General features: G+C 61.1%; 1 protein-coding gene across 2 annotated transcripts in view; it reads left to right on the top strand.

Annotated features, from left to right (window-relative positions):
• The window catches only part of B4GALNT4 (beta-1,4-N-acetyl-galactosaminyltransferase 4), a 125381-nt gene that overhangs the window by 79847 nt on the left and 31423 nt on the right, over positions 1 to 14111 (top strand). Inside the window, exons 3-7 of one of the 2 annotated variants that reach the window (XM_037899494.2) lie at positions 1152 to 1262; positions 6364 to 6459; positions 6959 to 7049; positions 8214 to 8314; positions 10011 to 10078. In XM_037899494.2, the coding sequence (XP_037755422.1) occupies positions 1152 to 1262; positions 6364 to 6459; positions 6959 to 7049; positions 8214 to 8314; positions 10011 to 10078 (467 nt within the window). Of the gene's footprint in view, positions 1 to 1148; positions 1263 to 6363; positions 6460 to 6958; positions 7050 to 8213; positions 8315 to 10010; positions 10079 to 14111 lie in introns of both variants that reach the window. The other variant, XM_037899493.2, reaches the window with a different exon arrangement.

A 14111-nucleotide genomic window follows, 5' to 3' on the forward strand; every position in this document is an offset into this window, starting at 1 on the left:
TCTTCCCCATGCAGCCCTCTTCTCCGTCCGCCTGCTTTGACCTGCCCCTGCTTTGAAATCCACCTCTGCCGGCACAGCCTTGGGATGGTCATTGGCACCGGACTTTGAATTAGCAGGCCTCACGGCGCCTGGTCCCATTGGCCCATCCCCTGTTTCGCTGAGCACACACCAGTTGCTCTTAGCCAGTCTCCCATCCCTGGGCGGCTCCTCCTTCTCTAGGGGTAGCTACCCTTGCTCCCTCAACTTCCCTGCTGCTAGGAACGAACCCACATGCCGGGAGATGGCTCTGGCTAGTACAGAGCATGGACAACTCCCTCCTCTGGCTTCCTTTCCTTTAATGGATACATGTAACCATAACGTGCTCAATCTGTCTGCTTCCCTCCCCTTGGCTGAGCAGGAAGTGACAGCGATCACCATTGCTGTTATCACCCTGTCGAGTTACATGCTTGTCTCCGGTCTCATGCTTGGGCTGTAAGCTCTGTAGGGTGGGGGCTGTCTCTGTTGGGGATGCATTGCACCTTGCTCAGTGGGGCCCGGATCCCTTAGTTGGGCCTCTCCATGCTGCTGCAATACAAGTGATCCCCAAGAACAGTCCTGTGCCGTTGTTCGTGTTTCGGGGTGCTGGGGAGGTGCCCGAGGCCATCTCGAGGTTAGACAGGAAAGTTCTCTGCTCTCCCACACACACAGGGCCCCCGGCCCCGTCGTCTGGGTGTTGGCCTCTCACAAGAGATGTTTAGATCCCCTGGCCCTTCTTGCAAATGAGTCAGCCCTGCCAGCCTCCCCACTGGGGTCGTTCCAATTAACCAGCCTGAAATTCCTCCCTGGAGGTGGGATTCGTCTTCACCGCCTGCCCTGAGCCGTCCTGCGGCATCGCGGTGGGGCACTGAGCTGCGCGGCCTTCGGCCTCAGGAGGAGGCTGTATTTCCAGGCGGGGAAGTGCTCCATTGGGCCAAAAGCTCTGCTGGGGGAAAGCGGTCCCACTCCACTGATGGCAGTGCCGCTGCTCCTGGACACCCGTGGAGAATTGGGCTAGGTGATCGCAAAGCCTGTTGGCGTGTTAGGTGTCCGTGTCACCCATTTTCCCTCCTCCTCTTGTCCTGGCCCCTCCCCGGGATGCTGCTCTCTCACCTTGTCCTCGGTTTCCCCAGCAGGGCGAAGGGCAGGGCTTTGATGGCTGGCTCTCCAGAGGCCCAGGGGCGGATGGAGCCGGGAGGCCTCCCAGGCTGAACGTGACCAAGCGTGTTCTGCCATGGAACGAGCAGGTGAGCTGGGCAGGGCACGTCTTTGGGGCAAGTCGCGAGGGGCGGGGGGAAGCCGTCCTCGCTGACTGCGCGGGAGCCGTGGAGACAGCGCTGGGGCAGGGGGACGGGCGTAGGAGAACTTGCGGGATCATCAAACAGCTTTTCCCCTCTGACTGATTCTGCCGGCGCAGTGCTGGGTTAATGGAAAGGCGCGCGCAGCTGGCGGCCGCTCTCGTTTTCCATGGGGGTCAAGGCCTCCCTCCGTGCGAGCTCCCGGCCTGGCGGGCCGGCGTTGTGACCGCGTCAGCCACCCAGCTGGGGGAGAGCAGAAGCCATGGAGTTCTTCATCCATCATGGCTCGGGGTAGGAAACGCCGCCAGCAGGCAGCTTGGCCCAGGCCCCCTTTGCGCTGCCCTCCAGCAGAGCTGGAGTAAGAGCAAGGCTCGGGCCAGAGCTCTGCAGCGGGGCCTGAAACCTGTGCCAGGCATCTCTCTGCCTAACGAGCTCATGCCGTATGCCAGCGGCGTCTCCGCTGCCTCTGCCCCCCCGGGGCAGGGGAATCTCTGAGAGACCCGGGGCTGTAGCTGGGAGGGGCTTGTTAGCCCAGTGTGGTCAGGAAGTGGGGATGCTGAGAGCTCCGGGACCAGATCCAATGACCTATTAGACGCCCCGGGAGGTTAATCCCCTGTCCTGCAATGTGTTTGGTGGATGTAGCGACACCCTGGGGGCGGGGGGGTGAGGCCTCTGCTGGGAGCTCCTAGAACTTGGAGAGAGCGACCGGGGCTGCAGATCAGCACGCTGTGACCTGGTGGGGTGCTGTGGCTGGCATCCGCCACTGAGAGGGGAGTGGCTCTCACCTTGCCGGTCTCTGCTTCTCCCCGATATCGTGGGTCAGATCCCCATCCAGCCGGGCTACCCCGATCGAGAACTGGCCCTGGATTGCAAGAGTGGCAATAACCCCAAAGGCGTACGGGCCAAAGTGGACTAGGCTCTACTTCCACCCGGTCCCGAGGGCCGTGAGGGGCAGTAAAACCTCTGGGACGGCAGCTGCAAGCGACGGCAGCCATTGCCTGGGGTGTGGGAGCGTCCCCACACCTGATGCTGCACACCTCCCCTGATGGTTCCCAGACGGCGTTTTGGGGGTTATTGTTCGTTGGCACATGGCGAAAAGCCCCTTTCTGTGCCGCAGCTGCTGTTCAGTGGGTATCGAAGGCCCAGCGTGGTCAGCACCGCTGTAGTGGGGTGGCTGTTGGGGCATCATGGTGGTTGGCAGAGCTGGTGCGATGTGGCGGTGGGCAGAGTGGACCTGGCGTGGCTCTTGGCAGGGCATAGTGGGTGAAGCTGTAGGGGCGTGGCACGTGGTGTGGTTGTTACAGCTGGTGGGGGGTGGCTGCTGGCAGGGTGTGGGAGTTGACACAGCAGGTGGGACGTGGCCATGGCAGAGTAGGCATGGCATGGCTGTTGGCAGGGCGTGGTTGGTGGAGTTCTAGGGACAAGGCACACGATGTGGTTGTTAGAGCTGGCGGGGTGTGGCTATTGGCAGGTCAGGGCAGTTGGCACAGCTGCTGGGAGGCTGTGGTGGTGGGCACGGCTGGTGGCAGGGCATGGCGGGGTGGACACGGCTGGTGGAAGGGCATGGTGGTTGGCAGAGGAGGCAGGGCATGGCGGGGTTGGCACGGCTGGTGGGAGGGCGTGGCGGTTGGCAGAGGAGGCAGGGCATGGTGGGGTGGGCACGGCTGGTGGCAGGACATGGTGGGGTTGGCACAGCTGGTGGCAGGACATAGCGGTTGGCAGAGGAGGCAGGGCATGGCGGGGTTGGCACGGCTGGAGGCAGGTCACGGCGGGGTTGGCACGGCTGGTGGGAGGGCATGGCGGTTGGCAGAGGAGGCAGGGCATGGTGGGGTGGGCACAGCTGGTGGCAGGGCATGGCGGTTGGCAGAGGAGGCAGGGCACGGCGGGGTTGGCACGGCTGGTGGCAGGGCATGGCGGTTGGCAGAGGAGGCAGGGCACGGCGGGGTTGGCACGGCTGGTGGCAGGGCATGGTGGGGTTGGCACGACTGGTGGCAGGACATGGCGGTTGGCAGAGGAGGCAGGGCACGGCGGGGTTGGCACGGCTGGTGGGAGGGCATGGCGGTTGGCAGAGGAGGTAGGGCATGGTGGGGTGGGCACAGCTGGTGGCAGGGCATGGCGGTTGGCAGAGGAGGCAGGGCATGGCAGGGTGGGCATGGCTGGTGGCAGGGCATGGCGGTTGGCAGAGGAGGCAGGGCATGGTGGGGTGGGCACAGCTGGTGGCAGGGCATGGCGGTTGGCAGAGGAGGCAGGGCATGGCGGGGTGGGCACGGCTGGTGGCAGGACATGGCGGTTGGCAGAGGAGGCAGGGCACGGCGGGGTTGGCACGGCTGGTGGCAGGACATGGCGGTTGGCAGAGGAGGCAGGGCACGGCGGGGTTGGCACGGCTGGTGGCAGGGCATGGTGGGGTTGGCACGACTGGTGGCAGGACATGGCGGTTGGCAGAGGAGGCAGGGCACGGCGGGGTTGGCACGGCTGGTGGGAGGGCATGGCGGGGTGGGCATGGCGGTTGGCAGAGGAGGCAGGGCACGGCGGGGTTGGCACGGCTGGTGGGAGGGCGGGGTGGGGTTGGCAGAGCAGACATGGCTCTTGGCAGGGAATTTTTCCCTGCTGGTGCTCTTCTGAGGCTACTGAGCAGACAGGCGCGGGAGCTGGTGGTGGCAGCGAGCCATGGCAGAGATGGACGCGGCAGATGATGGTGGAGCAGATACTGGTCACGCTTCCCCAGCAAGGGGGGGCTGTGCAGCGAGCGAGCCCCCTGGCTACGCCTGGGCGGGAGGGGAGGCATTAATAACGCTGCTTGTGTTAATGGGAGTCGGGACCTTGGAGTCGATCATCCCGCAGCGTCCCCGCCGCACAGACAGCCTGGAGATTCGGCTTCTCTAGTGATTGCAAGTGGGGGCAGCTCTAGCAGACAGGGACCCGGCACTCAATTCTTAGCTGCTCTGACCCTGACCGCAGCCCTGACGTGAAAGCCAGCAGCAGGGAGGAGAGCTGCGAGCCCTTGGGGAGGGGGACATTGCACAGCCGACCGGACCGGAGAGCGGGGAGGGAGCCCTTGGCTGTGCCGGCTCTCGTGGTTAGCTGGCTCCCTTTCATCTCCAGGGCAGGGCTCAGGGGTCCCTGTCTCCCCACCCACCATTCCCAGTCTCAGTGTGCTGCCAGGTGCCGAGACCTCCCCAGGCGCCCAGGGCTGGGGCTGTGCGTGGCCAGGGCAGTGTGCGCCCGTGCGGAGTGACTGGAGACTGCTGGGATTGCTCCCCAGAGACGCTGCCCTCGGCCCCTCCTCTGTGCCCCCGCCACCCCGGGAAGTGTCTTAGTCCACAGGCCCGCTCCAAGCCTATCACTGCGTCCCTGCCTTCCTGCCTCTCCAGCTGCCCTTGGCCCCACCCCCTCTCCTTCCTCCCCAGCTGCAGGGCCTGGCCGGTGTCCGTGGGCAGGTGTGGAGTGGCGGTCACTGCAGGCAGCTGGCACATGGGGGCCGGGGCACCAGCTGGGAGGGTGCCCCATAGCAGCACGTTGGGGATGAAGGGATGCTGGGGGATTTGACCGACCATCTCAGTAAACCCACAGCAGACGCTGGGATCCCTCTTCTGCCTCAGAGTCACCCCGGTGACATGAGCCGTCCCGCCATCGGCCGGGTCCATCAGTCACGGCTCTGGAGCTCTGCCACCCACAGGTCTTTCCAGGCCAAGGCATGGGGGAGATGGGCAGGGTGGTGGGCAGCACCAGCCCCAGATCTCTCCTCTGCTCCCTGCCAGCATCCACCCTAGGGAACGACTGGGTTCTCCTCAGAGCCTTTGGAAAGGGAATAACGGCACCTGGCTTCCCAGCCACTTCCCTGTGTGTCCTGCCCTCCTGAGCATGGCCACCGCCCAGGGATCCTGGCCTTTCGAACCCTGCCTGGGATCCCCCTGCACGGGCCTGATTTCAGCCAGCCTGGCACATGCTAGTGATGGCCTCTGAAGGAGGCCCACCAGGAGCTGGGAGCTCTGCTTCGCTCGCTCCTCTGCTCTGCTCGGCCTGGGCCTGGGGGTGTAAACAGGAACTCTCCGGTGTCTGCTTTTCAGGGCCTATTCCTTAGGTGATGAGTCTGGAACAGCCCTGGGCGGGGGAGCTGCCGCTCAGATTCCTACTTTTAGCTCTGGGAGTCCCCAGTTGAGTCCTTGATGGGTTGGCCAAGACGGCGGCCATCCAACTTCACAGGAGGGGGGTGGCCAAAAATACAAAGCCAGAGGGGAAAGAAATGGGGGTCAAGGGTGGAACAATCCCTGGGTCCCTACCTGTGAGGCCCAGCTGGCCCAGGAAGGAGCAGAAGGAGTGGGGCGGCTGGTCAGGGTCTGATTTCTGGAACTTGAGCTGTGTCTAGGGCATTGAGGACATGGTGCTAGGCCCGTTGCTGGCAGCTGGCTTTCCCATCAGCCAGGGATTGGCGGTATCCGTGGGGGGCAGGCTTCTAAGACCTGCTGTAGACTGGGGATTTGCCCCGGTTTGAGCCACCAGTGCATTTGTGCCCTGCTGTGGCTGCGTAGCACCCTGGGGAGAGCTCAGGAGTGGCTGAAGACAGCGCCAGGGCTGGGGAGCTGGCGTGGCTTAAACTGAAACTGATCTTCCTTTGAGCTGGCAGTAACGTGGGCTGGCTGAAGAACCTGGGGCTGCTCTGACCCCTGGTGCAGCCTGGCCGGGTGGGCAGGTAACGGGTGTTTAAAAACATGCAATGCCCCAGAAAAACAGCAACCTGCACCCACGTTTCCCCTGGAGCGCCACCCGGCGCAGGCGGGGGCATGTGCTGCTGGGCTGCGTGCCCCCTTCCCTTCCACGGCCCCCTGAGCTGCTCCCCTCCCGGCGTGCTGGCCCCAGCCTTGGTCTGGTGTTGTGCGGCTCTGAGCCCTGGTGTAGCGGGGTCTGATCTGGCCCCCGTGGGGATCTCTCCATGGCCTCGGGTGGGATTTGGGCATGGCCTTTGGCCGGCGATGGGGAGGTGCACGTGAGCCGGTGGGGGCCCGGCCCAGGACTCATTCTCACGCCCCCGTGGGGGCTGTCCATTCTGCAGTACAAGGGGAAGGCGAACCTTCACGTCTTTGAGGACTGGTGCGGAGGGGCCGTGAGGCACCTGAGGAAGAACCTGCACTTCCCACTCTTTCCCCACGTGAGTACAGGCCCCTCGCTGGGTTGCAGCCGCACCGTCCCTCCCCTCGGCTCGGCTTGGCTGGGGGTCGCTGGCTGATCTGCTCTGGCTGGTACCTTTGTTTGCCAGAGTGTTTGGCTTCCTGAGGGCCTGACCCAAAGTCCATTGCAGTGCGGGGGAGCCTGTGAGTCGGGAATCCCCTAGGGACTGATCCTGGACAGAGAACTCCTGTGGGATCCATGGGACCTCTCTCTGGGGGGAATTTCCCTCCATCAGGAGGCCCGCTCAAGCCCCATGTGGGGTGTCAAAGGTGTGGGACTGAAGTGGGCCCGAAGCCGCTGCCCTGATGGTGGAATTTCACCCTCTCTAGGGACCCGGCGGGGCTGTGGGGCGGAGGCGGGGCTGTGGGGCACACTCCCCTGCCTCCCCCAGGAGTGTGGGTGCTTGTGTGACACGGCCCAGAGCGAGGCCTGGGTGTGATGTGTCCCTCTCTCTCTCCCCCTCATCCCGGCATGTGCAGGCCCGCACCACGGTGAAGAAGCTGGCTGTGTCGCCCAAGTGGAAGAACTACGGGCTGCGGATCTTTGGGTACATCCACCCCTTCAAGGATGGTGAGCATCTCCCCTGCCCCCCACCTATCAGGACTGGGCTGGGCTTGGGGGCTGCACCGAACCACTGCCTCTTACCTTTCACCCTTGCCCACCTCTCGGGCAGGGGTGTTCAGAGACTCCTAAACTCGAAGGCCAGAAGAGAGCCTGAGATGATTCATGCAGCTTCAGGGAGCTCCGTAAAGCTACGCCCCCTTCTCACTCGCAGGCACAAGGCAGGAGCAGCTATGTAGCTTCAGGGATCCCATACCATTCCCCCGCACCAGCCCAGACGGCTCTGAGGTACAGAGAGCAACCTCCGATCCCTCCCGGGACAGCAGCGTAGCTGCAGAGTGCCCCGGCAGGGACCCCTAATTTAGCAAGTTACACAGGTGTTGCTGACCCAGCCACCGTCACCACCCCACCTCCCCGTTGTCCCGCAGTGCGGGGAACGTCCATCACCCCTGCTCGCCTGCCGCCGTTCCACACTGTAACCTGTGGGTCTTGGGGATTCTCGTCAGGGGCAGCTGCTGCTACTTTGCTCCATTGCTGTTCTGGTCGTCCCATCTCAAAAAAGATATATTAGGATTGGAAAAAATACCGAGAAGGGCAACAAAAGTGATTAGCTTTTGGAACAGCTTCTGTAGGAGGAGAGATTAAAAAGGCAGGAACTGTTCATCTTGGAAAAAAGCAGTCTATAAAATCTGACTGGTGTGGGGAAAGTGAATAAGGAATTGTTATTTACTCCTTCCCATAACACGAGATTGAGGTGTCACCCAATGAAATTAATAGCCTGAAAACAAACATAGGGAAGCAGTTCTTCACACAACACACAGTCTAACTGGGCAACTCATTGCCAGGAGATTTTGTGAAGGCCTTGTGAAAGCATAACTGCTTTCAGAAAAAATGACTGAAGTTCCTGGAGGAGAGGTCCATCAATGACTATTAGCCAAGATGGTCAGGGACGCAACCCCACATTCGGGTGTCCCTAAGCCTCTGACTGCCAGAAGCTGGGCCTGGACAACAAGGGACAACAATAATTGCCCTGTTCTGTTAATTCCCACTGAAGCACCCGGCATTGGCCACAGCCGGTAGACAGGGTACTGGGCTAGAGGAACCATTGCCCTGACCTAGTATGGCCATTCTTATGGGCTTATATTAACGACTACGTTCTTCCTTGCTCCACAGGGGACTTCCAATTTTCCGTAGCGTCGGACGACAACTCGGAGTTCTGGCTCAGCTCTGATGAGATCCCAGCCAATGCCCGGCTGGTGGCATTTGTGGGCAAGGTACCGATCTCCTCTCAGCTACTCCTCTATCCCCTGGCAGCACTCAGCCTATGCAGTGAACGCTCCTGGGCTCGTCCCTCTGGGTAGCAACGCTCTTTATTATTTCCCCGCAACTAATGCCATCTGCTGGGAGAGGAGGAGCCCGTGCTGGGATGCTAAAGTGCAAATGGAGCCGGGATAATTGCCAGTGGGATCCATAGAAAACCTGAGCAAATCCAGCTGTGACCATCACATCTGGAGGCCACGTTGTCACAACCAGAGCCTGGGATACCAAACGCCATCGTGCATGGGTGTTCAGGCTCTGCGTCACGGCCGCAGCGCTGCAGTAGGGCCGGAGCAGCACTCTCACACCAGCTGCTTGTGCTCTTCACCTTAGAAATGTCCCGCAAACTCTGGGACTGAAATGGCTCTGCCTTGCTTTGATCCTGGAGAGTGAATCTGTTCTTGGGCACCAAGCCTGGCGAGAGAGTCTGGCCAGCTGTTTAGGCGAATAAGGAAACTCTGGGAACAGGGGGCTTTTCTTCCCCTTCCTGGAAACCTTTGGGGGTTTGCCCTTTAATAACTGTCTGATGAGCGTGGATTGGAAACCGTGCTCTCGCTCGGCTCAGGCTTTGCGTTGCTGCCCTGGGAAGATGCACAGGGTAAGGAGCGCTGTTCGGCGCTCATGGAAATGGCTGTCAGATGCACGGGCAACTTTGTTTTTCAAATCTCTTAAAACGCACCTCAGCCGTAATGGCTCCGACAACGGGTGTGCAAGGACCCCTGCCGATTATACCAGCTGTGAGGGCTTCGCTGGTGTCTTAGGAACACAGGAACAGCCAGGTTGTTTTAGACCAGGGGTTCTCAAACTGGGGGTCAGGACTCCTCAGGGGGTCGTGAGGTTATTACGGACGGGGTCGCGAGCTGTCAGCCTCCACCCCAAACCCCGCTTTGCCTCCAGCATTTATAATTGTGTTAAATAGATAAAAAAGTGCTTTTAATTTATAAGGGGGGGTCGCACTCAGAGGCTTCCTATGTGAAAGGGGTCACCAGTACAAAAGTTTGAGAACCCCTGTTTTAGATCAAGGGTCTATCCAGTCCCATGTCCGCTCTCCAGAAGTGGCCAGCGCCAGCTGCTTCCATGGAAGGTGCAAGAACCCCACAGTAGGCAGATGTGGGACCATCTCCCTCCCCACCCCCCAGCCATATCTCTTGTCCTGAGTTCTCCCAGTGGGTGATTAGTGTATGGCCTGAGGCCCTTGTGCATGTGCATAGCCAATGCTCAGCCATGCGCCTCGGTGTGGCAGGGGCGTTCTGCTGTCCCTCTCAGCAGGACAGGTGTGGTGATGCCCGCTGGGGCGTTGGGGGCCTGGAATGGTCTCTGCTGGCTCTCGAGGGAGCGAAAGCTGCCTGAGCCTGCGTGGAGCCCCTGTCCGTGGCGCTCGTTCCGCACGGAGCCATGGCAAGGGAGAGCTGGTGGGTAACGTCCTGTCTGACGCAGCACTGAGCGTGGAGGGGCCTTGATCCCTGGCCGGGTTCCCAGGCCCTGCCCAAACACAGCTAGATGGTGGTGATGATAAAGCAGCTGGGGAAGGGGCACGCAGAACACCAAGTCCCCTGGGTGCTGCCTTTGGGGCTAGAGGGGTCCCTCAGCCCCCTGGCCCCGCCTTGGCGCTCGCCCATCACTAGCTCTCATGCAGTCTCTCTCCCTCACCAGCTGGGCTCCGAGTGGACGGCTCCAGGGGAATTCACCAAGTTCAGCTCTCAAGTCTCCAAACCTATCCGGTAGGTGGGACACTCCCTGCGCCTGCTCGGTCCTTTCCTTGCCCAGCTTCAGCCCCAGCAGGGTCACGGGGGGGTGGAGGGAACGGGGGAACGGGGCAGTGTACTGCAAGCAAACCCCGCCTCCAGCCCCACTCCTTTGTTTTCCCCGTCAGCCTTTGCCCTTCGCTCCCTTCCTCCCCCTCCCATCTGGCCCTGCTACACCTCCCCTTGTGTCTGTCTCCCCCACACCCGCCCACCAACCCACGTCCTGCTGTGTCAGCGAGGGGTTCCTCTCCCGCCACCCACGCGCGCTGCTTGTCGCCATGGCTTTAGCTGGAGCTGACAGCTCTATTCTGGCTTGTCTCTGCCTGCTCCATCAGCTTGCTGTCAGGCAGCGCGTTAGCGCCTGGGCTGGGGGGGTCCTTTCCTCCGGCTCCATGTCACAGCCACGCTCGCTCTGTTCTGCACCAGGGCTCCCGGAGCTGACGGCTTTCCTGGGTCAGCCCCAACCCCTCTCCGGCAGCATCAGGGGGCGCTGGTGCTGCCCAGGTAGAACTCAGCGACTGGGGAGCTGTGCTAGATAGGAGGGTCTGTCCTGGGTTAGGGGCCTGTCCCTGCCCCAGCACTGTCCCTAACCCTTGCCCCTGTCCTGGCTCTCTGGGGGGTGCTGGGGGAGACAGGTACAGACAGCAGCTCTGAGCGCGCGCAGTTCCCCTGCAGGGCTCGGGACTCTGAGCTTGCTCCGCCAATAGCCCTAATGGCCAGTGCAGGATGCTCAGAGGTGCACTCGGCTTGCTTATAGCATCCCCCTCTGGCAAGGAGGCAGGAGAAGAGAGCCAAGCAAAAGCAAGAGGGAATCCGTCCAAATGCAGGAAGGACTCTGAATTGCAGGGACCCTGCGTGCAGGGCAGAGCCACCCAAACCAGGGCTGGCCATGAGCCATGCAGGCAGCTGGCCAGCACTGCTCCTCTGCTTGCGGGGGGTGCAGCCTAAGCAGCCTCCCCCATTAGCTGTTGGTGGGGCCAGTAGGGAAGGTTGCCAGGATCCAACGTAGCAGCACGTGCTAGGTCACGGGTAGCCCTGTTTGTGGAGGTGCTGGGGCCCCGCAGGCCCCTCTGATTTCAGCAAGTGCTCAGCAGGGCCAGTGGCCTCTCTTTTAATTTTCAGCCTGTCTCCATGTTTAGGAGATTGTGTGTAGATAAATGGGCTACACAGTCTGGTACCCCTGCTCTAGAGGGCACAGATCCAACCACATCCCTTGCTCTGACTGTCCCTTTCCCTGGCATGACAAGCCTCTCTGCTGACACGTTGGTAGCAGCCGGCTGTGAGTTCCTTCCAGCCCTTCTGTTTCTCATGGCCCCTGTGTGTGCAATAACAGTACTGCATCAGACTGGGGAATCTGCCAGCACAGTGGGGATGCTAAGGAACTGAGCCTCTCAGTGCCCCGGGAGGTATTGTCTCTGCAAATGGGAGACCTGAGCCACAGGGAAGGGAAGTTGAGCCAGGAACAGAACCCAGGAGTCCCGGCTCCCAGTCTGTTCTCTAACCACAAGACCGTCCTTCCTAGCCTGGGAATGCTTGATTTGTAGCATCAGGTGTTTGGCTCTTCTCCTCTCTTTTAATTTCACCTGAATAGATCTCCCTGCTGTTAACTCTGCTCTCTGACAGTACTGACAGCAATGCAGGGATTGCCAGACTGGGGCGGACCCAGGCCATTCTAGTTCACCATGCTGTGACCAGCACTAGATGCTGCGGAAGAAGGTGCAGGAAACCCCACAGTAGGCAGATGTGGGCTAATCTGGCCCCTATGAATGTCTCATCCTAACCCCTAATAGCTAGAGGTTGGCGTAAGCCCTGAAGCATGATGCTTCACCTCCTTTCCCAAGCCCTCTCTTAGTATTAGAGCTCTGGATATCCTTTGATCCACATAAAGGTCCAGTCTCTGTCTTGCTAAGTGTTTAGCCTCAGTGACACCTGGTGGCAATGAGTTCCACAGTCCAAGGACACATTGTCAGTCCCATTTTTCCTGAAGGAGGGGAGAAAGGGAAGAGCTCCTCTGGTTTAACTGAGTGGTGACAGCCCCTCCCCTTTGTAGTAGTTCATAGAGCATCGTCTGTGGCCACAGAAACTGTACCACTGCTGAGGTAATAAACCTAAAGGCTTAGGAGTGTGTACCCCGCTTCCCCCAGACAGATGATCTGCCAGATTCCTTTACACCAGATCTTATTGCCCTCACTCCTGTGGGGGGCCCTTCCCAACCCTGGGCTTTCCCAGTGACTGTGCAGTGGGAGGGGACTAACGTGTGCCCCTCCCCAGGAACAGTTGCACCCTGCCGCTCGCCACCCTCATCCACCCTGGGGCTAGCCCAGAGTCCCAGCCCACGTCCCTTCACCCTGAAGGCTTCGGGTGTCGCACGCTGCAGCTGCCCTTGCAGATGATTAGCCGGGGAAAATATGATCCTCTTAATCTAATTAGGATGGTAGTGAAAGAAGGGGGGAGGGGAGCGTTGGTGGCAGGGGCATTCGGGCGCACAGGCCACACACGATTACACCCAGCTGATGGGCGGCCGGCCGGCCTGGAGCCATGAGAGCGAGATCTCCCGGAGCTCTCAGGGGAAATCAGAGCAGCATGTTGCACTGAAACAAAGCCTGGGGAGGTCAGTTAATCCTGTGATGCATGGTAATGTGCTGTTCTCACAGGGACCGCAGCAGGCCCAGTGCTGACTCTTCCTGGGTGTCACAGTCACCTAGGCGGCAGAGTTGGGTAACGCCGGCTTCTGATAGCTACCCCTATGCAGGGCACCTCAGCCCCCCTGCTATCCCCACTCCGGGCCCCACGCAGCTCTGCCAATGTACTCCATCTCCTAGCTGCAGCGCCCCCTGCTACTCCAGTCCAGGAACCCCCCTTAGCAGAGGTTGCTAGCTTGGCAGCCTCACTTTCTGAAATGTCTGGGCCCCAGTGAATGCTTGGCGTCATCCAGAGGAACTGTGTATCCCTAGAACTGAGAGAACTGGCCGACAGCCCCTGCACCTCCATGTGCCTCGCCCTGTCCTGCAATCCTTGTCTGCCACCGCAGTCTCTCCCAGGCAGCGTGCAGGGTCCCTGCCCTGGCACAAGCAGCTGCAGGAAACTGCCCCTGTATCGTCCTCGCCAGAAAGCACCGGCATTGGGGTCCCTTAGTTCCTCTGAGGGCCCTTCTGGGGGCCACGGCCCTGCCCAGTGCCCTCTAATCCCCCTCCCCAGCCTGGCCTTGGAGCTACTGAAGCTCAGGCCCTCACAGGCGTTACACGACAGGGTCACCGAACGCCCGTCGGAGGCAGCTGCAGCGGGGCTGTCTGTCCGTCTGTTTCCCTCTCGGTCGGAGGCTGCCGAGGGTGGAGGCAGGTCTCCGGGTGGTCTCTTCCCACCCTTGCATTTGAACACTAGTAGCCGGGGTCAGTGCTCCCAGTGTCATCACACTGAATGCTGAGGGGTTGGGGACAACAGCCCCCTCTCCTGTCCGTGGGGTGTCTCCGGGGCCCAGGGCAGTGGGTGGGCTAGGAGATGCCAGCCGAAGGGGTTAACAACCTGGCTTCCCTCCCAGCACATCCCAAAGCCGAGTGTCCCAGAAGCACCATGTTTCTCCTGAGGCAGGGCATTTGCAATGCGAGCCAGGCCCTGGCCCTGACTCATGCCATCCGGGCAGACAGCGCTCCCCTTGCTCGGCGCTGGGCGGGGTTCCCATGGCAGTGTGTCACGCAGCCCCCCAGGAAGTGGGGAGGGAGGGTTCAGCTCGCTACCGGGGACTGACAGGCAGCACAGAGAAAGCAGCAGGCTCGGCGCAGAGTCTGCTGTCTCCTGAGTGGAGCTGTCAGCAGCGCTCTCTTCCCCATCCCCCTGCTGCGTCCTCGTACCCTCCCTTCCCCCATCGCCCACAACGCCCGCCCCCCCACCCCGCTCCCCCCAGAAACGTTGTTTGCAGAATGCCTGCAGCTTGACAGCATCACTTCGTGTTTCCATTCACCGTATCCCTGAGCCAAAACACCGTGTCAATCTCCTGCTCCCGCGCCAGGAG

Source organism: Chelonia mydas, chromosome 6 (genome assembly GCF_015237465.2).
Source record: "Chelonia mydas isolate rCheMyd1 chromosome 6, rCheMyd1.pri.v2, whole genome shotgun sequence".
Classification (NCBI taxonomy): domain Eukaryota; kingdom Metazoa; phylum Chordata; order Testudines; family Cheloniidae; genus Chelonia; species Chelonia mydas.